Source organism: Lytechinus variegatus, chromosome 2 (genome assembly GCF_018143015.1).
Source record: "Lytechinus variegatus isolate NC3 chromosome 2, Lvar_3.0, whole genome shotgun sequence".
Lineage (NCBI taxonomy): Eukaryota > Metazoa > Echinodermata > Echinoidea > Temnopleuroida > Toxopneustidae > Lytechinus > Lytechinus variegatus.
In genome coordinates, this window is record NC_054741.1 from 7,681,815 (window position 1) to 7,707,972 (window position 26,158).

The 26,158-nt window shown below is 35.4% G+C and overlaps 1 protein-coding gene across 1 annotated transcript; it reads left to right on the forward strand.

Moving 5' to 3' along the window:
- The first annotated feature begins 9,030 nt into the window (after positions 1 to 9,030).
- Positions 9,031 to 24,227, forward strand: LOC121407203 (ras-related protein Rab-2A). The gene is made up of 7 exons (XM_041598162.1): positions 9,031 to 9,137; positions 16,021 to 16,092; positions 17,302 to 17,369; positions 18,320 to 18,402; positions 19,215 to 19,307; positions 19,838 to 20,018; positions 21,080 to 24,227. Exons 1-7 carry the CDS (start codon positions 9,092 to 9,094, stop codon positions 21,173 to 21,175), a joined length of 639 nt encoding a protein of 212 aa, XP_041454096.1. The 5' UTR covers positions 9,031 to 9,091; the 3' UTR covers positions 21,176 to 24,227.
- The last annotated feature ends 1,931 nt before the right edge of the window (positions 24,228 to 26,158 follow it).

The following is a 26,158-nucleotide window of genomic DNA, read 5'->3' on the forward strand; positions in this document are numbered from 1 at the left end:
CTTTTTTTAATTTGTTATCAATTTTGTAAATTTTGCTTTACCCACCCCCCCCCCCCCCCCCGCGTACACACGGAATTGGCCTCAACGGCATAGACCTATTATGAGATTTGTTCGGGATTTGTATTAAAGTTGTGTAGTATACAGTTCAACAACATCATAGAGATTTGTTTCAGTCCATGGATGCAAGAAATCATTTAAGTTCGCAGGCTTTCAAACGTGAATGAAGTTAACTGAATAAATATTCTATAATATGCACAAAAGCACCCCACACACACCAACACGCGCATTAAAAAAATGCAAACATAGAAGTCTTCCCCCCCCTCTCTCTCTCTCTCTCCGTCAGATTGGTGCTCCTGGCAAATTTGGTCTCATCATACACAACTAGATTTTGTCGGTCATAGAAACGAAGGGGGGGGGGGGGGTCACAGTATGATGGTGGAAATATAGGCGGCCTATTTCATTTTTATACAACTAATGAAAATATTCTGAATTTCTGATATCCTTTTGTAATTATTTATCATCTTTCCCATTCTGCTCTATCCTGTATTGTGTTCGTGTAGTTCCTCAGTCACATTTGTTCTGCAAAGGGCGTCTTTTGTTGTTGTGGTAATAGCTACATGCGGTTTGAATAAAATGACTGTTTTCAACTCACCGTACAGCCGCCGGAGTGCAAATATGACTGAGATATAAGTATCTGTGTACTTTTGTGTATGTAGGACTGTGCCCCCCCCCCCGTAATTTGTAAATTTGTCGGGCCCTGCTTATATATCCCTGTTTGGGGTCAATATACACACAAATTTTAGCTCGTGCTTCGCGCTCGCATTATTTGGTTAGTAAAATACGTATAGTCTTCGTGAATTCATACAACCCTTAAAATGTCCCTCTTCAGGTCTGAATTTCCAAAATTTTCAGCTAGCGCTTCGCGCTCGCAATATTTGATTAGCGAAATGCGTATGTTATTCACGATTACAATGACTGCAAGTGCTTCATGTGTTTAGATGTAATTTTAACAAAATCAGCAAGCGCTTGGCACTCGCATTAGATGACCATGGTGAGATATGTACACTCTTAATGGATTCCTAAATTATTGTCCTTAAAATGTCCCTGTTTGGAGTAAATATATTATACAATAAATTCAGGTAGCGCTTCGCGCTCGCATAGTTTTTTTTCGATGGAAAGATACTATCATGATAAAAGAAAGATTGCTTATACTGTCCTTTTTAGGTAAGAATATAAAAAAAAATCAGCTCGCGCTTCGCGCTCGCATTATTTAATCAATGATATACATATCCGGTTAATGGCACTGTCCTTAAGTCTCTATTAGGTCAGTATACCTGGCAACTGAGCGCGCTTCGCGCACTCACTGAGTGACTCAAAATCTTTGCTTGTGACCCACCCCCCATACCGCTTATAGTTTCTCAATGGATTGTATTGCCACTTCAATCCCTTCCTCATCTAACTCAAGTAATTTTCGAGATTAACAAATTCATAACAACCATTTCCTCGTCGTATAAGAGTGCTAACCCTGAAATCTTAATATCGGTATCTTCTGTCGGTGTCTTTCAGTAACTGTTCATTTCAAGCGATATTCCACTTTTTAGTTAATTGTATGTATGTACTTGATACCGGCCCCTTTTTTAAATATAAAATCCAATTATTTCGTTCCCACATACTCAGCATTACAGAAGTCCGCGGGTCCGCAGGGCAGATTTCAAATTATGAAAGCACACATTTATTTCATTGAAAATGATGATAGTAAACGAATGCTAATTACATGAAATGAATAAGTCTCGAGTACATGAAGTGTATGCCCAACGCGGCGTCATTATAACAAAATTGGTCCATTTCCTGGCAAAAAAGATTTGCCAACAAGGAAAATAAATAATTCGTTTGTTTGTCTTGTTATACAATTTTTGTATAAGATTTATATAATGATATAATTTAGAATTAGTAAGAATTAGATCATTATACAAACCTTAATATTTCGGACTATTCCCTGCTCCACCTTTGTGGAACTGCCCCAGTATTTTATATTGGTAGATACATTTTTATTTTTACTGTTTTTTTTTTCATAAATCACCAAGAATCACAATATTTACAGTAGATTGACATGATATCAATATTAAAAGCAATAACGTTATTTTTTCTCCAAAAGCAGAACATTAATGGGAAGATTTAAAGATTGATAATGAAATATGACAATTAATGGTTGAATATAAAATTATCGCATTTTTTCCCTCTCAATATTTCTAGATATTTATATCAAAAAAAGTCTAGTGTATTCATGTTGGTGATTTTTTCCTTATACGATGGGGGGGGGGGGTGGAGGCGGTTACCATCAACAGAGTTGATAATCATGAGGTCACCCCAACCAACTTGTAAAAAAAAAGTTTCAGTTATTCAGTGGCGTATCTACATATATAGCCGACAAAGTAGCACGTTCCTTTGGTGCCGTTTTCGGAGGGGGGGGGGGGGCGCTAAACAAATAAGAAATAAAAGGGGAAAGAAAGAGAGATAAGGTATAAGGTGGGAAATTAAGAAACAATCAAAAGTCGAGTGAAGTGAACAACCGAAGAAATCTCATGTGCCCAAAAAATGAAAATAAAAAACAATCTAGACAAAGTCGCTATCAAAGGGATACTCCGGGCTGAAAATGTATGATTTAAACAGATGACGAAATTTTAAAACAAACTACAGACGCTGAAGATATCATCAAAATCGGACGAGAAATAACAAAGTTATGACAATTTGAAGATTTGCATTAGTATATATGAATGAGCAAATTGATAATGTCATATCCTAACTTGATCTCATGTTCTTGTGTACTATTTGAAATCATTTGTCATTTAAGAATGAAAAAAATTGCATTGACAATTGATTCAATGCATTGGATAAAAAAATGTTTAAAGGCGCAGGATTTCAGTCTTTCTCCGGGCTTCTATGCATTTATTTGGTAAATCTATAGAAATACAAGTATATTCTAACTAGGGATTATGAAATATCTGAATTGATAAAGCTCCAAGAACCCTGAACGTGTCTGTCGGTTACACTTCGTAATTCCGAAAGTTCTCTATTCCGAAGGTTCGTAATTCCGAAACACGTAAATTGCCATTACTTCGATGTTCGTTAATCCGAATTCGTAAAAGGGTTCGATTATCCGAACATTAATTTTTGTGGCGTTATTCCGAAGGTTCGTTATTAATAATCCGAATGTTCGATAATCCGAAAACGAAAAAGGTTCGATGTTCCGAAGGTTCGTTAGTCCGAAAACGAAATAAGGTTAGTTAATCATTTAGTTTTCGGACTAACGAACCTTCGGAATTACGAACCTCACTTAGTTTTCGGACTGACGAACGTTCGGAATTACGAACCTCACTTCGTTTTCGGACTGACGAACGTTCGGAATTACGAACCTTCGGAAATACGAACCTTCGGAATATACGAACCTTTGGAATAATGAAGCTTCGGAATTACGAATGTATGCGGTGTCTGTCGATAGAGGTCAGTATGCAAGAAATCTTGGGTGGTTTATGATCATGGCCCACTTCTCTCTATGATTCCCATGTTACTGATCGGAAACTAGACTAAACTTCAACAATCGACAAAATAAAAACTTGAAAATAAGAAATTAATAATGTCTGAACGATTTTAACTAAATATTTTCGGTGTAATTCTAAATAGCATGAAGACCTTTTTACAGTTTCAATAATTATTGATTAGAATGAAGGCTTCTTTTTGCACAGTTTGCCTATATTCATAATATATTTTACTGTTTCATTCTTAACTATAAAGAGCTAAACTGGTTTAGTTTTTCAGTTAAACTATAAAAGGGTATTACTCCAGGTTGGAGATAATTATATCTAAATAAAAGAAATATATCAGCAAAGAGCAAAAAAACTTCATCAAAATCCGCAAAAAAGACATTGCAGTCATTGAATTTTGAAGTTAAACTAGATTTTGTGAAAATATGTGGTCATAATGCATTAGGCGGTCTGGTGACTGGTGATGCCATGTCTCCAGAGTCCCCTTTTGTTATTTTATAAATACGTGTGAAAGATATATAAGTTTCAATGATAAGCTTACATAATTAAATCATGTTCCATGGAGGGTAGCTTAAACTTTGATTGAATATAATTTCGAATGTCATAATACAAAGAGAAATGATAGGGCCTATTTTGGGATCATATCCCCCATTGCATATTCACGAAGACATGCACATACTAATGTTATTATTTGGGGAGGGTCTCGCGTTACAATATTCATAATGTTTTATTATATATTTCATTTTTAACCAATATCTACATAGAGCTGAATTGGTTTAGTTTTTTCATTTAAACAATGAAAGGGGTATTACTCCAGGTTTGAGATAATTATATCTAAATAAAAGGGATAAATAAATGAGCAAAGTGTAAAAAAAATCATCAAAATCCGAAAAAAAGACATCGCAGTCAGTGAACTTTGTGAAAATATGTGGTCATAATGCATTAGGCGGTCTGATGATGCCATGTCTCCAGAGTCCCCTTTTATTATTCATATTTTCATAAAGTGTGAAACATATATAAGTTTCAATAATAATAATGATAATTATTGAAACATATATAAGTTTCAATAATAATAATGATAATTATTGAAACATATAAGTTTCAATAATAATAATGATAATTATTGAAACATATATAAGTTTCAATAATAAGCTAATACATAATTAAATCAATAGTCAAACTTGTTTCATGGAGGGTAGCTTAAACTTTGATTAAATACAATTTCGAATATCATAATACAAAGAGAAATGATATTGGGGATATTATGACATCACCCATTGCATATTCACGAAGACATGCACATACTAATGTAATTATTTTGCCCAAATTATGCATAGCTCTAAAACAAACAGGCACAACATAGGATTAGAAGTCATGATGAACTTAAGTGAAAAAAAAATTCAAAAAGGGTATCAAAATAAAAGTCTAAAGCTTCAAATTCGAGAACCTAAGTTGAAATAGTGTTAGATAATTGACAGGTAAATTCAATTCAGTCAGCAGTTTCCAAAACGTGAAAGGGGACCGAGGAACAGCTTTGAAGGGGCCGGGTGCTGAGCCATTAGATGATGGTGTAGAGTGGCGTAGTGGCGTACCTATTTTCCACAGGGGGCAAAAACGTCCGCCCAAAAATTTTACAAGCTGGTCTTCAATCACAAATAAAGGATTTCGTACCACAAAATTGACAAGCAAAAAAAAAAAAGGTCTTCAAGCTCGTCAGGGGGGCAATAAAGGTCTTCAAGTTCGTCAGGGGGCAAAAAAGGTATTTCAAGCTCTTAAGGGGGGGGGACAGGGATACGTCCTTTGCATGGGTTTGTTGGGGGGGGAAGACTGCCCCCCCCCTGACGAGCCACAAACCTGACCTCTCTGGTGTGGACTGATATCATGGATATAGATACCAGGCTGGTGTTAAATTAACACCAGCGTTTTTACACTGCAGAACAGCCATGCAACTCATAAATCAATTCACCAAACACAGGTCCAGATATTAATTGATATCCAGAAAACATCAACAAATACCTTCATGTATATATCCAGCAACCCGAAATATTTGTTTATGAATTATTCTTTTTATTTCAAAGAACTATAATGTTAAGAATTAATCGATAGTATTTCTATGATCTTCTCTCACAAAACTTCTCTCATAAATCTTATTAGTTGTATTATGATCATTTACAGGATTCAAGATTTTTGTGTGTGTGTGATACAACCATCAAGAAATACGGTGAATAATTTTTTAGATTTTAGGTTGTACTGCTTTTCAATGTTTATATTTATTGAAAATATTACGTATGTGTACACTCTTAAAAAGGATTGGTCAAAATGACCAATCTGTTGGTTAATATGTGTCCGACCGATAAAATTGGTCAATATCAACCAAAATTTTGGTCTATTTGAACCATAAAAATAATTTGGTTGCTTTTAACTAATTTTATCGGTCGGACACATATTAACCAACAGATTGGTCATTTTGACCAATCCTTTTTTTAGAGTTTGGAAAACAAATGGAATTAATCTTGTTAGAACGTATATCAGGTATTTTGAGAACAAATTGAATTGATTAAGAATTTATTTATGACATTGTTTTACTTCATTCGGAATTGTCAAAAGCCCGGTCAAAAGTATGGATGGGTTGATCACAGTTATTATACTTTAAAACCCAGGTTTGTAATTATTGTTAATTTGAGTTAATACCGATTTGAATTTACGATCAAGAATGTAAGTATTTTGATGAGAGAAAAGAATAAAAATTATTAAAAAGAAAATCGGCTTACTTAGGAGTAATTTCTACAATCATTTTCATTTCAAAATATATAAATATTACATTATATGTCAAATGATGCAAAATTTATTTCTAAATTTCAATTAAAACTCAAAATATCAGCAAATTAAAAAGAGGCATAATAAAATAAAAATCGTAAAAATTACCTCTTAGTCCCTTCTTGCGGAAAGCTGACGTGGGTGAAGGGAATTGTGTAGTCCTAATTGTTTTTGTTTGTTTTTTCACGGGCATCTATATATAATATATACTAGTATTCCTATTTCAGGAGTACAGTACAGTTGACATAAAAAAATTGCTTCGTATTACCATTTGCTTTTGTATATGACTATTTGAATGTTTTGCACTGTTTTTTTTTCTTATGCCTAGGCTTTTAAATTATATAGACCTATAACTTCGAACAGAAACTAAATAAAGATCAATCTTATCATTCAATAAGCCAACATGTTCATCTGTAAGGGCATAAAACCTTACCCAAACAGCCAAATCATGATTTGGTATCGATTCTCTTTATTATCCCTTTGATAAATAATGTAAACGCCAGGTGGTTATTGCATCAAATCGGGCACCAAATATGGGAAAATATATACAGTGCGTCCCCAAAAAAACTATACACTTTTGAAATGGCTGCCAAATAAAAAATGTAGCACTTTGGGGGAAAAGACTTATAGATATGGAAAGCCAATAAAGTCAACTTTCAAATGACACCAAAAAGTTGGAAAATTATTCATGCTTGAGCGAGCACTGCCCACTGAAACAGAGGGTATGCAAATTAGGGTGGGCTGGAATTAGCCTTCCAATTTCTTTCAGATGTTTTGTTTGGTACTTGCAAAGTTGAAGGTTATTTGGTGAGTTAAAGATCAGATGTTATCAATTTGTTGTTTGTGAAAATTTCATACGTTATTAAATTGAAATTTAATGCATGAGTGATCATGAATTGCAATTTTTAGTGCAGCTTTATCATGTGGATCATGTGGATCTTAACAATGTGTTCATGACAGTCAGGAGAAGAGGGGGTAATATGACTTAGGTAGGTGAAGTAAGTTGATGGGCTTAAGGTCAACAGAACATTTAGCAACCCCTCCCTCCATCTCTACCCCCTCCCCCCACTTCTCTCCTCCTGGGAGACTAAGCTTGGCTAGGCTGGGCAGGAATTAGCCATACAGTTTTTTGAGAGGTTAGTCCTTTGGAACTTACAAAGCTAAGGGTGTTCTGCTATTCATGAGTGAGATAAGTTTTGGTTTTAATAGGCAAATTTCATGAATTACTCAATCGAAATGTACTGCATGAGTGAACAGGAATGCAATTTTAGTGTAGCATATTCATCTTGTGGACATCAGAAGTGTGTTCATGAGAGTCAGAGTAACGTGATGGTACATGTACCTGTTACAAGCAAGAGGGCGAGGTATGCTAAGACTTGGTTAAAAGGGCATTCCTCTTCTTTTTGTCGTTTTACAAATTAAAAGTCATAGGTACCCTCCCCTCTTCACCTCCATTTTCCAGCCCCCCCCCCTCTCTCTGTCTCATCTCCTGGATTGTAGCCTTTTCAAAACTTAACTTCCAAGTGACCGGTGGCTGATGGTCAGTTTGAATGATTGCCAAAAAAATTAATGATTATGATGATTAATGAAATAATTTATTGGAAAAAAAATGAATGTTTTATTGATCACATTGCATATTGAATGAGTTAATTTACTGATAAATTGTTGATTGAATGATTGATAGGAAAAAGTTGATGCCCTAATTCAGAATTAATCATTAAACCAACATTCTGCTCTGGACTGCACACGTACATAAGAATAGCCATCAGTCTCTCAACAGGAGGGGAGGGTGGGAAAGAGGGAGGGGGCGGGGCTGAATGTTCTGTTGACCCTTATTCCATCAACCTACTTCTCCCACTTAAGCCCTATCTCACCCCCTATTCTCCCGACTGGCCGACTCCCATGAACACATTGCTGAGATCGCCATGATAAAGTTGAAATGCTGCCCCAAAAGAGATCCAAATGATAAAGCTGAAATGCTGCTCCAAAAGTGTAATTTGTGTTCACTCATGCATAAAAGTTCAATTTAATAACTTAAAAAATTTGCTTAAGCTATCAAAACTGATCAAGGTTGATCATTAATTTATCACAACGCCCTTAACTTTGTAAGTTCGAAATGATTTGCCTCTCAACAACTGAAATAAATTGGAAGGCTAATTCCAGCCCACCCTAATTTTCATACCCTTTGTTTCAGTGGGCAGTGCTCGCTCAAGCATTAATATTTTTCCAACTTTTTGGTGTCATTTGAAAGTTGACTTCATTGGCTATCCATATATGAGAGTCTTTTTCCCCAAAGTGCTAGATTTTTTATTTGGCGGCCATTTCAAAAGTGTATAGTTTTTTTTGGGACGCGCTGTATACTGGTTTCTAATAGACCACACTAATTGCTATCCAAGTTCATCATGGAAATGTAAAATACTAGCATATGGTGACTTGACTTAAATTACCCATCTGGTTTCGCTCAATACGTTTTTCTTTGTTCTCTTTGTCGCCAGTCTCTTGAGACCGATTGTCATAATCCATTCCTACAGGAGAAGACGTTTTAACGCTCAAAAATCTATAATTTGCAATTTTGCATCGCGCAGAATGAATGTAAACAAACAACAAATTGGGATTTAATGATTGTGCGCAGGCGCAATGCACTATGTTCACGTTGAACTGTCTTGTGACGTCATTAGCCGTACACAGCCTGGGAGTCGTATTCTGCACAGAAATTCACGATTTCCATCAAAATGTCGTACGCATATTTATTCAAGTACATTATTATAGGAGATACAGGTAAGGTTGATCATTTTGCATAATCTGGTTGATGTTTAAACTATAACACTTGTGTAATTGATGGTTTTAATGTCGAGCCCCACTGGCACTGGCAATGCATTCGCAGATTTCGTTCAAACGCATAACGTTATCGTTGCTGCAATAGACATGCACATGATGATGCTAACAATTAAATATGGCAAATGCATTGTGATTGCCAATGCAATGGCCAATGCCATGGCCATGTTGTAATTTGGATGCTACCAAGTTGGATGGGTTTCCAACTCTGCTGTGATCATCATGTTGTCATCAAATTGATGTGGTGACCATAATTTGGGCACATTTTACAAATTAGGCCTATCATGATGAAGATGATTTTCAATCAAAAATTTTTTGCTCACACAATATCAAAAATCACCAAACCATTCAACGGAAGGCAAGATCCCAAAGTCAAATTTGCTTGATGGAATTATAAAGTAGGTCAAGGTTTTTTCGCTAGCATTGCGATCCCAAAATTCCACAATGATTGACTAGATTTAGTGTGCGCTCGACTGAAAAGGTGTCATAAACAAGTGTGATCTTAATTAATTTGCACATGATGGTTTTGCAAGGCTTTAGAAAAGATAGCAGACAAAGCAAAGGTAAGATAATTACTGGTAAATATATCAGAAGAGAGGTTAAAACTTAAAACGCCACAAATTTTAGAATTTTACCACATTTTAGAATTTGGAGACCTCTAATCAGTAGAGGCGCACGGCCAATATTGGAGACTGTCTCCAATGTGGGAGATTATCTCCAATATCAGAGACTTTTGTAAAGAATTTGGGTACCCAATTTCAGAGACAGTCTCCAGTTTTGGATACCAATTTCCTTTGTTTACATTTGCGACAAAAGGATTACCTTGGCGGTAAATAAAAATGTGATAAGCAGATTCCGCATGAAAAATTACCCCTTTTCACCGTCTACTTTAAAAATTCACCGTCTACTTTTGTTTTGATAAGGATTTTTGTTGTCAATCACACACAAAACAAATGGGCTTCTGACCTCAGTGAGACAACATTTTGATTGAAAAAAATCATGCTTTTGTTGGTGTTGTTTCTTTTGTCCTTTTGCAAAGCAAATCTCCAATATGGGAGACAATCTCCCATATTGGAGAGAGTCTCCCATATTGGCCGTGCGCCTCTACTGCTGATTGCAAACTTGTGATTTCTTGATGCTTGTCGAGAAGATCAGATTTTCTCGGAGCGGACGGAAATAGGTAGCAAAATTTGCTGATGTATTCTGGATCTGGATGTATATGATGCACCACTCACACAACATGCGAGGTTAGTAATACTAACCTCGCACAACGCATGTAATTTCATAGTGGACTTTGACGTTTTCATTCATCACACGAAAGTGACGAATGTGAGGGAATAAAACACGCCAAACCTTTCAATATTTCTCCACTTCTTTTCTTCTTCTCTATATAAAGTACAGGCCACCGTCTGGCGTATTGTCGTACTGTGATGTTAATCTTGATCGTATGATTTAATTTCATTTTAAAAAAGAATTGGAAATTATTTACAAAAGTGTTTTTATCGCTTACCTCCAAATATCAACCAGGATACTCCTTTCGATCCGTCCTTAGTTATCCTTAATACTGCGGTGGAAATTGCGCAAACAACATTCGGAATTCAATTTTTCCTATCGAACATTCTCGATTCAAGTCGTCTGTGCATAATAGGAAATTGTACCAAAACCAACAGGTTGCATCTCATGTATACATATACTTATAGTTAAAGTACGCCATCTTTTGACAAGATGATGAAAGTGGATTGAATGAGCAAGAAAATAATGCTGATCAAGAGGCATCTATGTGAAGATCACGAAAAAATGCTTTTATTTTATTAAAAAAACAGCAAAGAGAAGTCAACAAACGATCCATATGGTTCGGTAAGTCAGTGTCATAGCACAATTAGAATTCTTAGCTATGATGTAAAGTCATAGTTATTTGAGCTAAAAAGGTGTGAAAGAATCGCGTGTACCAGGTGCATATGAATCCTTCACACGCGAGATGATTTGAAACCATGGGTGATGATGCACGGCCCTCCTGGACAAAAACGCATCGAGAACTTGACCTGAATTTGCTGGGACCGGCAGGTGCAATACACCGGGTGAACAGTGCCCTACTCTTTGACGAATAGTGTTGGTTTTAACATGCATAGGTTGTGACTCTCCTATACATAGGACCACTTGTTCTCTGTTACTCCTCCCTGTGGTGAAATAAGGTTGGCAATGTTTGGCTTATTTTGTCTTATTCTTTGGGACAAATGCTTGATGTTTGGACACTGTCAGGTTCCATTACAGCTATTCATCATATAACTTGGCTCTTAAGTAAATTTGATTCTTTGAATTATTATTTCTTGATTAAAAATAGATTAAAAACTACAATTGTCTTGCCATATTATTTCTCACCAATAGAGGGCGTACACAAAAATGTGCCCAAAATTCAAGTTTTCGACAGGGATGCCACTTTTCCGTATTTATACGGAATTCCGTCTTTTTCCCTGTTTTCCGTCTTATTTCCGTATTTCTGACTTTTCCTGTTTTCTGTGATTAAAAAAGGTCGGAAAGTCCTCCTTTTTTCACCCTACAACTCTCCCGATCGCGATGCATGTCGATCGACCGAGTGAAAGATATTTCCCCGAGATATTTGCTTTTATACATTGCATAATTTTGAAACGCGCGCACTGCCCACTACGTTCATTGAGTTAAATGCTTTTATCAAGGCTTTTCGATTGGAATCCTCAATATCCTGGCCAATCAATGCGAGCGACAAGTTTCGAACGGATGCACATAGACAAGCACAAAACAGCGGCACAAATCGCGATATAATAGCGACTGGTAAATACGTCTGTAAAGATGATGACGTCATCCGAGATGGCAACTTACAATGACCAACGAAAGGATGGACGATGACTAAGTTTTGATCATAATTTGAAAGGAATTAGCGGTAACTGCTGTATAAGGTACGATGTTTCTGAATTTTATATATTTTCTCGTGAATTCGGATGTGATTGTTTTTTCATAATTTGACATTTTATGTACCAAAAACGATCCAAAAATCGGTCTGCCGAATGTTGCCTTTTGTTGGATCTAACGTTACAGCTGCATGCTGATACGGTACGTAACCCAGGGAGCTGCGGCCCGCTTCGCTGGCCGGTGCTCCCTGGTACTGGGTTAGCTGATTGCCTTTATGTACAGGCCAACAACTCTTCAGTCTATGTATTGGTGAGTAGAGCCAACGCGGTTCAGCGGAGGAACCAAAATACAGAGACTGAAGCTTTTTCTAGTCTAGCGTTCTATTACTTTAGAAACACACAACTAACTACTGTCAGTTTTTTCAAACCTTGGCTTCAATGTCATCGATCACAAGGTAAGAAGCCACTTGCCCCCCCCCCTAAATTTTGAGGTGGGGGATACCCTCACCCCCCCAAAAAAAAAAAAATTTACCTGTGTCCATCCCAAAATTTAAGGTGGACCCCCTAAATTTTTGGGCTTCCGCCGCCAATGCCCCAATTCACTGATCCTTGTCTGGACACTGTCCCTGCCCGCGATAAGTTTCAGTATTTTTGGAGGACACCTAGTGGCATCCCTGTTTCGAGCACTCTGGTGAATACAAAAATTACTCCCAAGTTACTAATGAAAAATTAATTGCAACTGTTAGGAAAATAGTATTTTTGGTCACAAAAGTGATATTTTAATGATTTTTTTTAAGTGTGTGCTGTGTATAGCATTAGCATACCATAGTCCTACCTGTAGATTCCCCACAGGCAGAATAAAAATTAACCCTTGAGTGACATAGGACCAATGTTTGCGTCCTTTCCAGTGGATGGAGTGTTCTCCATCAGAGAATGAAGGTTACACTACATGGACTTAATCAATGCTTGCCATGTGTGATTTGAGAGTGTGACGCCACTGACGTACGCAATGAAAAAATGGAGGTGGAAAACCACCCATGGGAACATTATGTATGCCATGCACAGTTTGCACACACTAGTTACAGCACTAACCTCGCACTAGGAACGTGATTTCACAGTGGATTTTTGTTAGAAGTTGGTAAACATTGCTTCATAACAATATGAACATGTACCAAGTTAATGTTTGCCGAAACTTGGTAGGATCTAAACTAAAGTTACTCACCAGGACTCTTCCCGTCGTGACGAGTAACTTGGCGAAGCTGGGCCCAAACCCACACCATACATTTGGAATTTTTGCGAGGCATTGGTACCTCTACCTCAGGTTATGGTTCGTGTAGGCTCCACAGCCTTCGCTAAACTTCACGCTACACCTACTTGAACCATCAGGGTACATAACTCGCTCTGATACTCTGAGTGACAACGGTGTTACTTTATGTGGGAAAACATAAAATTCATGCAACAAAATGACCTCACAATTGATTTATAACAACTCATCGTACATTCCACCCTGTTTCACTCCTTTTTCCAATTTCCATGCTTATATCTGTCTCAAAGTTGGTGATTTTACAGCCAGTAGGCAGTAGCTATTTCTTTGCATGTATTATAAACTGCCGAACCAAATCATCGCAAACGCAAATTGCGCATGCGCAGGGATTGCGGGTCAAGACTCATGAATATTTATGAGTATTCCTTTAGATCAAGATTGCTTTGTTATTTTCCCGATAGCAATATGTATTTACATTATATAAATGTCTTAATGATTTTTTTTTTATTGTTTTGTGCATATGATAGAGAAGGCTTGCAGTTTTCCATACTTAGCATAAGTCTCCCTGATTTTATTTTGGGGTCTTTACAATAGTGTAAACATTTTTTCTTGGATGCTGTAGTGTAATGACAAAAGAAAACTTTATTGTGTTTACCTGGGGAAGATGAAAATCAGTGGAAGGGAAGAATATAAAGATACAACTAAGTTACATTCTATGTAAACATGATCCTAATAGTATGTTGGTCATAAATGTTACCAAATTTCACTACGTATTGTCTTGTAATCAGTTTTTGTCTCACCTGCGAAGCAGAGTGAGACTATAGGCGCCGCTTTTCCGACGGTGGCGGCGTCAACATCAAATCTTAACCTGAGGTTAAGTTTTTGAAATGACATCATAACTTAGAAAGTATATGGACCTAGTTCATGAAACTTGGCCATAAGGTTAATCAAGTATTACTGAACATCCTAATAGAGTTTCATGTCAATGACCAAGGTCAAAGGTCATTTAGGGTCAATGAACTTAGACCATGTTGGAGGAATCAACATCGAAATCTTAACCTGAGGTTAAGTTTTTGAAATGTCATCATAACTTAGAAAATATATGGACCTAGTTCATGAAACTTAGACATAAGGTTAATCAATTATCACTGAACATCCTGCGTGAGTTTTATGTCACATGACCAAGGTCAAAGGTCATTTAGGGTCAATGAACTTTGGCCGAATTGGGGGTATCTGTTGAATTCCCATCATAACTTTGAAAGTTTATGGATCTGATTCATGAAACATGGACATAATAGTAATCAAGCATCACTGAACAATAATAGACATTTTGTGCAAGTTTCAGGTCTCATTATTAAGGTCAACGGTTATTTTGGGGTCCATGAACTTTGGCTGATTTGGGGGTATCTGTTGAATTACCATCATAACTTTGAAAATTTATTGGTCTAGTTCGTTAAACTTGGACATTAGAGTAATCAAGTATCACTGAACATCCTGTGCGCATTTCAGGTCACATGACCAAGGTCAAAGGTCAATGAACTTTGGCCGAATCGGGTGTAACTGTTGAATTACCATCATAACTTTGAAAGTTTATGGATTTGATTCATGAATCTTGGACATAAGAGTAATCAAGTATCATTGAACATCCTGTGCGAGTTTCAAGTCACATGATCAAGGTCAAAGGAGTAAGGCCAATGAACTTTGGCCATTTGTCTAGTTCATAAAAAGTGGACGTAAGAGTAACCATGTATCACTGAACATCTTGTGCGAGTTAGAGTAGTTTTCAAAGTCAGCACTGCTGCTATATTGAACTGCGTGATGCAGGTGAGACGGCCAGAGGCATTCCACTTGTTGTTTTTCTTGGAGAAAAAATTCTTCTCCAAACTTATTGAGTATCAGTTCAAATGCAAAAATAACTTTTTTTTTAACCAGTGAAAGGGAAGATTTTCATAAAGGTGCATTCTATGTAACCATCCTAATAGTATGTTGATCATAAATGTTACCAAATTTCACTACGTATTGTCTTGTAATCAGTTTTTGTTTTTCTTGAAGAAAAAAATTCTGCTCCAAACTTATTGAGTAATCAGTTCAAATGCGAAAAAAATAACTTTTTTTTTAAAGTAATGTTCAAAGACAAAATGCATGAATTCCATTGTTCATTGGCACACTTGTGTGCCAATTAGATTCATAGGAAAAATGAACCAACATGCTAATTTACATGTTTAGAATGAGTATTGAAGCTTGGTCTTAAATCTTGAATTGTCATATCTATCTTTGAATGGTAAGAAGTTGAACTTTCATTGACGATCTAGGTGGACGTTTCACAAAACTATTTGTAAATTAAGAAATATTTTAAGAACAACTAGTGATACTCTTGTGGTAATAAATGGTATAGGCCTAAATCAAAATGTTCATTGGTGATGGTAAGAGAGGTTCACTAGTCATTCTTAAAGTCACTCTTTAGTTATGTACAGCTTTATGAAACACCCCTCTGAAAAGTGGGTTTCCTCTTTATTCATAAACCTCATACACAAAATAAGGGTGTATACAGTATAGTGTGCAATTTTGTATAATCAGCATGTCGTTCCTTTATAAAGCAGAAATAAAAGAATTGTGATGCAATGATAAAATGTTCTTTCAATTTAATGCATTCTTTTACATTTTATTCCATTAACAGGTGTTGGTAAATCCTGCCTCCTACTCCAGTTCACAGATAAACGATTCCAGCCAGTCCATGATCTCACAATAGGTATGTCAACTCTTTAATAAGAATGCATTTGCAGCTGGTTTATAAAGAATACTCAAGGAATGAACAAAAATCGGGGGGAGGGGAGGGGGGGGTTGCAAATATAAGTCACACTGACATGTAAATTTCCAGTTACATGTGGTAGGTTTATACCATAATACATCACCGCATTGGTCAGATTACATTGAAGGGACACTCTACATTACTCAATGTGATTATGCATTAAAGCATTTAGCTTTGATAAAGTATCAGTTGTTGAATGAATATTTTACCCATTACAATTAAGCTATGGCATTTTTCATGGCCGCTAGATATGAATTGAAATCTAGCACCACCCCCCCCCCCCTCTCATTGGTAATGTATTTATTTGAAATGTCTGTTTGAGCACTTCATACATTTGATACCGGTAATTGGATATTGTAAAGCTTCTGACCAAAGATTGTATATGTATGTGTCATGAGGTCGCCCACCAAAAAGGATGCTGCTGTGCCTGTTACATATTTTGGTTGATTTGTTGAGTTATTATATTTTTAAAACCCAAGTAGCTTTGCCAAAATGTTTGGTATCGTTTCAAAGCTGGATTCATTGGCTAATAATGTAGAAAGTTTCATTGCTCTAGGGTAAAGAAAAGTTGAGTTACATTATAAATCTTTAAACTTAGACAGCACCAGGTAGTACTAGCACCAGGGGTGGTGCCAGAAGCGGTGCCACCTGTACAAAGTTAATGGGGATTTTCAATATTTTGTGCTATTTGGGGTTAAAGTAAACGTTCATATTTTTGTGAAAACTTTACTTCCAACTACAAATTTGGTATCAAATTAAAGCTAGAACATTCTTCTTTGCTGTTAATTGATTGGAGAATAAGTTTGGCAATGTCTTTGTCAAAAAACAAGCTAAAAACAATGAAAAAGAAATAGAAAAATTGTCAAAACACAATTCTTCTATATTGACAAATATTTTTTTCAGTTATTCTTGGAGCTTTTGTGTATGAAAACAGAAAATGAGATTTCTACTATTTAAGATAAGATTTCTACTATTTAAGATGGATTAAGATTTACGCAGAAAATGTTTAACTTGAGGGGGAGGCCATTATGCCCCCTCCCCCTGTATTACATGTATTAGGGTTAAGACACTTGTGTTTATCAATTTATTAATTTCTTTAAATTAATGATCATTTTTTATATTTGTATTTGACTTACTCCTGTTATATAGGCGTTGAATTTGGTGCACGAATGATCAATATTGATGGCAAACAAATCAAGTTACAGATATGGGATACGGTAAGTGTTTTCTCAAAACAGACATGATTTTTTTATCATTTGAGATTAGATTGAAGATATTTCCTCACTTTTGATTTCAATGTGATTTCCTGTTAGAAATGGGTTTTTACTCCCAAATGCAATTTTATATTAACTTCCCATTGAGTGACAGGATATCAATTTTCTACATGTTCATGTTGTAACATGTAATTTGAATACAATTTTTCATTATTTTTGTTTCATTTTATTTCCTGTAATGGATTACGTGCAAATCAAATGAGTAATTTTACCGGTGTGTAGTTCAATTTACAGAATTTCCCACTATTTTTTCTATACCGTCATTTAATACTTGGTTGAAAATGTCATTTTACAGCCGTCCAAAGTAGAATAGTCATAGTTCCTTCAGCAAGTTATATACTGTGTAGGTGGATCAAACTGATTTACAGATCAAATGTATGTGCATGTGAATCATTATCATCACCATCCTCTCAATCTCTACATCACCATCACCATCATCACCACAATTATAATTTCTCATAATTATTCCAATCATCACCACCACCATTATCATCTTCATCATCATTAACTCATCATCATCATCATTATCTTCATCATCTCATCATCATCATCTTTATCCTCTCCATCTCTACATCACCATCACCACCATTATCATTTCTCATAATTATTCCCATCATCACAACCACCACCATCATCTTCATCATACTCATCATCATCTTCATCATCATCTCCTCATGTTTACCATCATCAAAATCCTAACTAATCATCATCACTGTTACCCACTTTCTTCTTCCCCTTTGTTTTCTACAAGATGTCACATCTCTTTTATATCATTTGCAAATATGTAAAGCTAACAAAAATCCAAATTGTAGTTTTTTATTCAGCAATATCTTTTTCAGATATTACAATAATATTACCATTTTTTTTTTCCCCTTCAATTATTCATGTTGTAGGCTGGTCAAGAATCATTCCGATCCATCACAAGGTCTTATTACAGGGGTGCAGCAGGAGCTCTCTTGGTATATGATATCACTAGGTAAATGTTCTCTTTTAAAGTGATTGGTTAACATTGAATTGACTTTCAAAAAATCTGAGCTAGAAGGTCACACTTGTCACCTGTGTCTGTGATATGTTACAAAAATGAAGCCCAGAAAAAATTGCGTTCGAAAATAATTATTTAGTGCTTCAAAAATCGAAATATAAAGTGACCGGAAACACCATCTTAATTTTATCCCATACACTTATGTGTAGTATTTAGGCGTCTATAAGACACCTATTTACAAAATCGGGGTTTGCATTGTAGTTTTAGCTTTTCATTCTCAATAATGGTTGTTTTCGGGGTTTATTAGTTCTAATACATGCACTTGTACACATGTTTCATCTTGGTTTGAGAATTTTTTAAATCGGCTGCTCACAAAGTTAAACAATACCTTTAAGTAAATTAATAAATTTCTAGTCATGCCTTTTCTTAATTTTTATTTTCCAGATATTCAGTTTTTTTATTGGTTGGAATGCTGTATTCAATACATGGGTAACAATAACTTGAAAACATTTAAAATGGAGAACAAAATTACGAACTTTCACACATTACAAATATGATCCTTCTTCCACTGTTTGTACTGAAATTGTTTGAAAATGAAGTTTGATATTGTTTTTAAAAAAAGTTGAAATAACTAGATTATCAAATTCTGAGATAGAATTCGTTATCAAGAATTCTGCTCCTGTCGCTTATTCTACTAAATATTGAAATGGGGAAATGAACAAGATTCTGAGATCAGGATATGAGAAGATATTTTTTTGTAGCCAAGATGAAAGTGATAAGGTTGTGCTTTGTTTTATTCTTTGCAGACGAGACACATTCAATCACCTGACCACATGGCTGGAGGATGCTCGTCAACATTCAAGTTCAAACATGGTTATTATGCTAATTGGTAATAAGAGGTAAGTTGAAGACGGTATGAGGAAAGGTATTAAAATGTAAGACTGAGACTACTCAAGAGTTATATACCAATGTACTGACATATACTTTATATTTATGTGTTTATTGTTTACCGATTGTCTCATCAGAAAATAATATTGGAAATCTCATTGGATCATTATGGTAATGTGTTGAGATCAGTTTTCACCCTCGTGAAGGACCATTTGTATACATGTATGTACCAATGCTACACCTGAAAAAAGGTTATGCCAAAATTCAGGAAAATCTATTTGCTACGAGCTAATTGCATAAGTAGTCGGTATTTTATGTCGAGTTATCATTTCAAAGGTGAATTTGAATCCATGTTTTAAGTCATTGTTTACTCAGATTTCATGTGTTACATGTGTTTGATTTAATGTTTATAGAGAAAATATTACAGTAGTGAATACAAGCTTTTAGATCATATTTCTAAATCCAGGGTTACTAAGGTTACAGCATTGTACTGTTTATTGGTTGATTAACATAAAGAACAACTGACTTTTCATCCTGACAGTGACCTGGAAGCAAGACGAGATGTAAAGAAGGAAGAGGGTGAGGCATTTGCCAGGGAACATGGTCTCATCTTCATGGAGACCTCAGCCAAGACGGCTGCTAACGTTGAGGAAGCCTTCATCAACACTGCCAAGGAGATCTATCAAAAGATCCAAGAAGGTGTCTTCGACATCAACAATGAGGTAATCACTTCTGGGAGATACTGACAATTCCATTGTCAAATGTATGTAGGAATTATAAACATGAAATTAAGGAAAGAGGGATGGTTGATATGATATAGGATTTCTGAATTTATGTAGGCTTTTTTTGTCAAGGATATTTTCAAGGAAAGTGTCTTTGATATTATAATGCTGTTTGGGTCATATATTTTTGTATGAAACAAAATTTGATATAGGGCACAAACATGGCTGTTATAAACAGGAAACTGGGTTGAAAATATGAATAATATTAATTAGAGTTTCAGTGGCAATAGTATTTGGTATTTAATATCTGATTTTATTGCTGGACTATCATGATAATTTGCACTACATGAGCATGACCTGATCAGTTGCTGTTATGTCTGATATACCTTACACAACAAGGAGTTTCAGTTTGACTTGGTCCAACTGAAATTACATCATTATACCCCAGGGTATCATAGATCCAGCAATGTTTGGCAACTGCTGAGGCATCAAGTTCTTAAGCTAATAACTTGAGCAATGATTATGATAACTTGGCAGCGTTTCATGAAATGACTAAGTGATGGACAAAGTCTGTTTTATCCTACAGTAGTCAGACAATTGTGCTTCTCAGCCAATCAAAATCAATTAATATTGTCAGATGACAAATATGATAATGGAACGTTCTCCAGAAGTATTGAGATGAAGATCATCGCCAACGGGAGGTGGCTCCTCCCTCCACATTTTGCGCATGATGTTTGCAGTGCCAACAGCTCTAGGTGCTATTTTTTTATGAGGTTTTCCTCTGAGTCGCCTACATAGATCTATTAAGACCAAATTTTGCTGATGCGTGTCTTGCCAAAAATTTCTCAAAACCATTAATTGTGCTTTCAGCCAAATTTAATAGGCATGAATATTTTTGCTTTTACCGATTCAAATTATTTGATTTTACCAGGCAAGTTTATGATTGGATATGTTTCACTAATAAGTTTCAACAAAAAAAAACCAAAGAAAAAAACAAAAGCTTTCAGAATAAGAGAGTGAAATTTCAAAAGTTTCTTCAATACATTTTGTTTCCAATGCAGGCTAATGGAATCAAACTTGGGCCTCAGCATAATACAGTGAACCCAGCACAACCATCGGGTGATAGAGGACAACAAGGGGGCCAGGGATGTTGTTAATCCAACCCCCTCTGGTTGGATTTAAATGCCCTTCCTTTAATCTGGAGCTCCTCACTCCATGTAGGATAACCTCAAGTCCCCAGCCCTTGCCTGCTAGTATTCTGCCGTTCTCCCTTTCGTACCCGTCTATGACCATAGATGGTTTGGGCTCAGGATCCCTTACTGCCCAAGCCATTCCTATTCTGTGCAAGAGATGACTTTCCTAGGTAGGTCAGTCCATCCCTCTCCTATCTATCACCAAACGTCCGTTCCCCGTACCCCTGGCCATGTCATATCCACGGACTCTCGCCATGTTCAACATATCTGCAGGCGCCAATGGAGCAGGGTTATTGATACGTGTCTGCCGACGGCTCTGGGTTAAAATTGCAATGTATTGAAATGTGCACTTCATGTAGATTATGTGTACATTGTGATTTGATGAACATGGCATGCTTTATTGCGATATGAAGGGGAGAAGTAAATATATATTGAAGAGCCCTATTAAACAGAATACTCTTGGGGAGATGTTACTCTCGTGTAAATAGCCATGTACTTGTGGATATAATAGTCAAGTGGTCTGGTAATACTGTGCATTCTTGGAAATTTTACTAGATTCTTTTTGTAGCATGATAAGAAATGTATGTTTTAATATGTGATCACATTGATAATGTTCTCATGGCACACAGCCATCTATGAAGCACTAAATGAATGTTAAAATTTAATGAAGTATTATCTGAAACAGTATATTATCATTTCAAACTTTTAAAAATAAAGTGAAGGTAATTCTAAAGCAACCATATCCATATACTGAAATCTATATAACCTAAAAGATACAGTTTTTGTATTCATTTTGCAATTTAGGTTTTTGGGGAAAGTGAATAAGGGATCAACATCTTCTAGCAAGAAATATTAAGAAATTAGCATGTGAATCCTATTTGATCCATAGCCTATCTACATGTACATGTCATCTGTAGAATATGAATGAAACCTAATTTCCTTATAATCCTTTCATTTTTTAAGTAACAGATCGATTGCCAAATGATCATGATTATTCACAAGTGTCACAAGTGTAATAATATTGATGAGTGTAGGAATAAGAGAAGATTGTATAAAATCTTGCTACAGAGGGAACCATGTTTTGTATTAGTAAGGTGTCATGCTATCAAGATGTTTTTCTGGAGATGGTTTGATTTTAGTTTTTTTTTTCAATACCAGAGTTAGATTTTACCAGTTGCCCCCCCCCCCCTCCCTAAAGAAGAATTGTCAACCTTCAAAGCAAACTTCCACCAAATCTGAATTTACCTGTTATCTTTTATTTTTACTTCAAATGATGCCAATATCATCAATCAGTATTGGTTGATTATTTTGATTTCATGTAGGGTCTGGCAAATTGTGCAAAAAATGGCCATTCTTTGGTTTTTGTTTTGGGAAGGAAGGGTGGAGGGGTCAACTTGTGTGTGTATGATTACTAGAAACGAATAGAAACGAAATTGATTTAACAGAGATATATTATCATGCATTCCATATAGTGTCTCTGTATTTATCAGTGATATATTTCTTCTTTTAATGTGATTATCTCTTTCACTCAAGTTTGTGTTTGTTATTAGCTGGTTAATAGATGATTGAATAAAATGAAAAGGAGGTACTCGCGGTTCCTTGCTTGAGAGATGGAACATCATCAGGTTTACAATTTCATGCCACTCTTTTAAATTAAGTATCGGATTTTTTGGTTTTTCATTTATTGGAGATGCAATTCACTCCAATGTTCATATATTGATTTTTTATAGTATTTTTGGTCTAATCTTCCCCGATTGACTTATTTGAGATCACTTCAAATAATTCTTTCTATGAGTGTTTTTTCTTTTTCTTTTTGGCATGAAAGTGTTGTTCGAAATGTTAAATCTTTCTTGTATTGAATCGCAGAGTAGGACTTGCCAGAAGTCGGAACTTCTTTGATAGTTAGTATATAGCGTGGATGTTTATGTGTTTATTTATTAAATTATTATATTAATGGATTGAGATAGGGAAAAGGTATTTATCTGGTTATGTGGATCATCAAATGAATTATTTCTTTAAAGTTATATTAACATATCAAATTTGCCTCCCAGACATTGACAACAACAACAAAATTGTAATGAATATATATATTCTAGAGTATACTAGTAAGTAATAATGTTATTAAGTTTTTCAGAAGGATTGTTTATACTTGGATAGGATGAGAAATATAGGGTCTGATGTTAAGTCATATAACAGAGTACTGGTAAGTCGGCAAGTGATCAAGTGCACCTAATTTTTGTGCAATGTCTGTGCAGTTTAGAGGTAGAAATATGCATTACATGTCTAGTATGGCTAGGTTGAGGCTAGACTATCTGGGGAAAAATGGAAATGGACAATAACACTTAGGAAATCATAGACAGCCAAGTCTGTCAGTTTGATGGGTGTTTTTTTTTGACAGCCATTGATTCTTCTACATATGTAATTCCATGGACAGTGAAGCGGGACATAGTCTGAGTGTAGCATCAGCGACAGATAACGGAATATTTTTATCTGAAAAAAGTTGATGCTTTTGGTCTCATCACACATTACAGGCATTTCATGTTATTGCATTCTTGTGCCCATTATTTATTTTAGGGTGTGCATTATTGTTACACTGCAAGAAGTGCAACAAAATGTCCACTTTGTGAAATATTCCATGTTTACAATAATATAGGATTGTTGGCTTACATTCATCAATTCGGTACGATTTGTAAAAATTTCTATTTGATATTCATGAATTGAATGATGAAACAGATAGGTTAGTATTAAACCAGTACTTAATGCCTTGTGTTTATATACCATGGTGTTTAGTGGTACAGGGTGTATCATAAAACCACAAGAAAGCATGAAATCCATCTGATTTTCAACAAGGTTTTTATATGATTATCATTGTGCATGGATCGACCCCACCCCCATTCCCAGCCAATTTTATTTTGTAAAATTTTTGTATAATGTAATGTCCACATTTTATCCCTATACATAAGAGCATGAAAATTTGATATTTCAGTACCATTAATCTTATAAATCTTCTCGACCACAAATAAGTTCATCATTAGCAAGCAATGTTTGATACAACACAGGTCATCCAGTTGCACAGATGCAAAGTGACAAGGTTAGCATAATTTGTAATAGATTTAATGAGACTTCATGATTTGTAGATTTAATGATTTTTTACCCGATTGCTAAGACAGCATGAGTACTGGTTCTTGTAAACAAGCAACCATGACCTGGTAATGATGATAAATGCCTTATGAAAGGGCATGAGGACTCCCAGTGGGAATCTGGCGAGCATTTCATAAAAGGACTTGTCTGACGTTTCATCCGACAAACCCTGTTTTATCCGACAGTTACCATAGAAACAGTGCCTCTCAGCCAATCAAAATCTAGAAAAGATGTCAGATCCGACAACTTGTCAGACAAAAATATTGATGAAACACTCCTAAGGAGAATCTACATATTCCCACCCAGCATATGAGTAATATTGCCCTGCACTGTTGAACATAGACTTTGTGGTAGGGGGAATGGATTCAGGTTTTGTTGTCGTTGTCCTGACCTTTTTTTTTCCAAGACCTTTATGCAATGGGTGTACCCTCGTGAGAACTGTTAGCTTCATTATCAAAGTAAACAAGAGTACAATGTCGTTGATCATATTGTATGGAACTGTAACATCAATTTAATTTGTAAATAAACACTTAGGTATACACATGCAAGTTTATTTTTTAAAATGTATGTATACAGTGTTACTGTTTTGTCTTGGTAACTGGTTGAAATGGAGAGTTATGCACATTCTTTGTGTGAATAAAAATAAGTTAATTGTACACATGATTGGTTTTACCAGCAAAGAAAATTGAAATTAACTTTTCTTTATGATAATTACATATTTCTTAACCCCCACAAAGACAATATTTAGACAATGTAGATTCTTGATCATTGTTTTGGAACAAGGAGGCTTGAATGGGTATTTTCAGCAAGAACATGTATAAGCAGATTCCATAAGGGGATTTCTGCCCACTGTGACATGCAGCAAATGTGATCTTGCAAATACTCATCCATTCCGAGTTGAAAGTTAAGTGATCAGTAATATCGAAACAATTTCATGATGGTCTGTTGATATGGATTTTCATATATTTTCATATCCAATTTTTTGTTGTGCTATCTTCAGGCTTGCAGTTAAATTTATTGTTTCAATCATTGTTAAAAGCAAGCTACTGTAAGCTCACTGTCAAAGTGGCATAATTCCATTCTGAAAAATAATTGAATTGAAAGATAAGTCAACCATATTTCTTCTGTGATTTGTCTGACATTGAATTTATAGTGATTTTTTTTCTCCAACTGAAAAAGGTCATATATTTATAGGTGCAATCAATATAAGTATTATTATTGTTTTCTTTCTTTAGCACACATTTGTATAAGCCTCCTGGCAAAGTAGATTTATGCTTTTTAAAATGAATATGTTGATTTTGAAATCTAATCAATTTTGTTCATCACTCTGTCCATTGTACTTATGTTTGAAAATGTAAATTATGTGGATAACTTCTTAACAAGATAATGAACATACATGGGAAATAATGCATTATTTATCAACATTTCTCAAAGTAATTGTGTTAATTTTCAGTCTTTTGATGAAAGCTCTTTCTAAGATATATGTGACAAGTTAATTTGAGAGTATCATATTTCAAATTTTTGTATTTTTCCCTTTTATATTTCTAATTTCTATGACCCTCAAATCCTGTTCCGCGTATACATGTATTACAATGGTTTAAGCGCACTGCACAAACATATATCGGATGTTAACGTCTACAACTATGTATGCATATATGTGTACTGGAGTTTAAAACTTCTACATATGTATATATATTAATATATGCCAACATATTTCTATGTATAGTATGTCTCTCCCATAGTTAAACATGTCACATTTAATCAGCATCACAAGAACTTGCATCCTCTGGCTCAGATTTTATATAT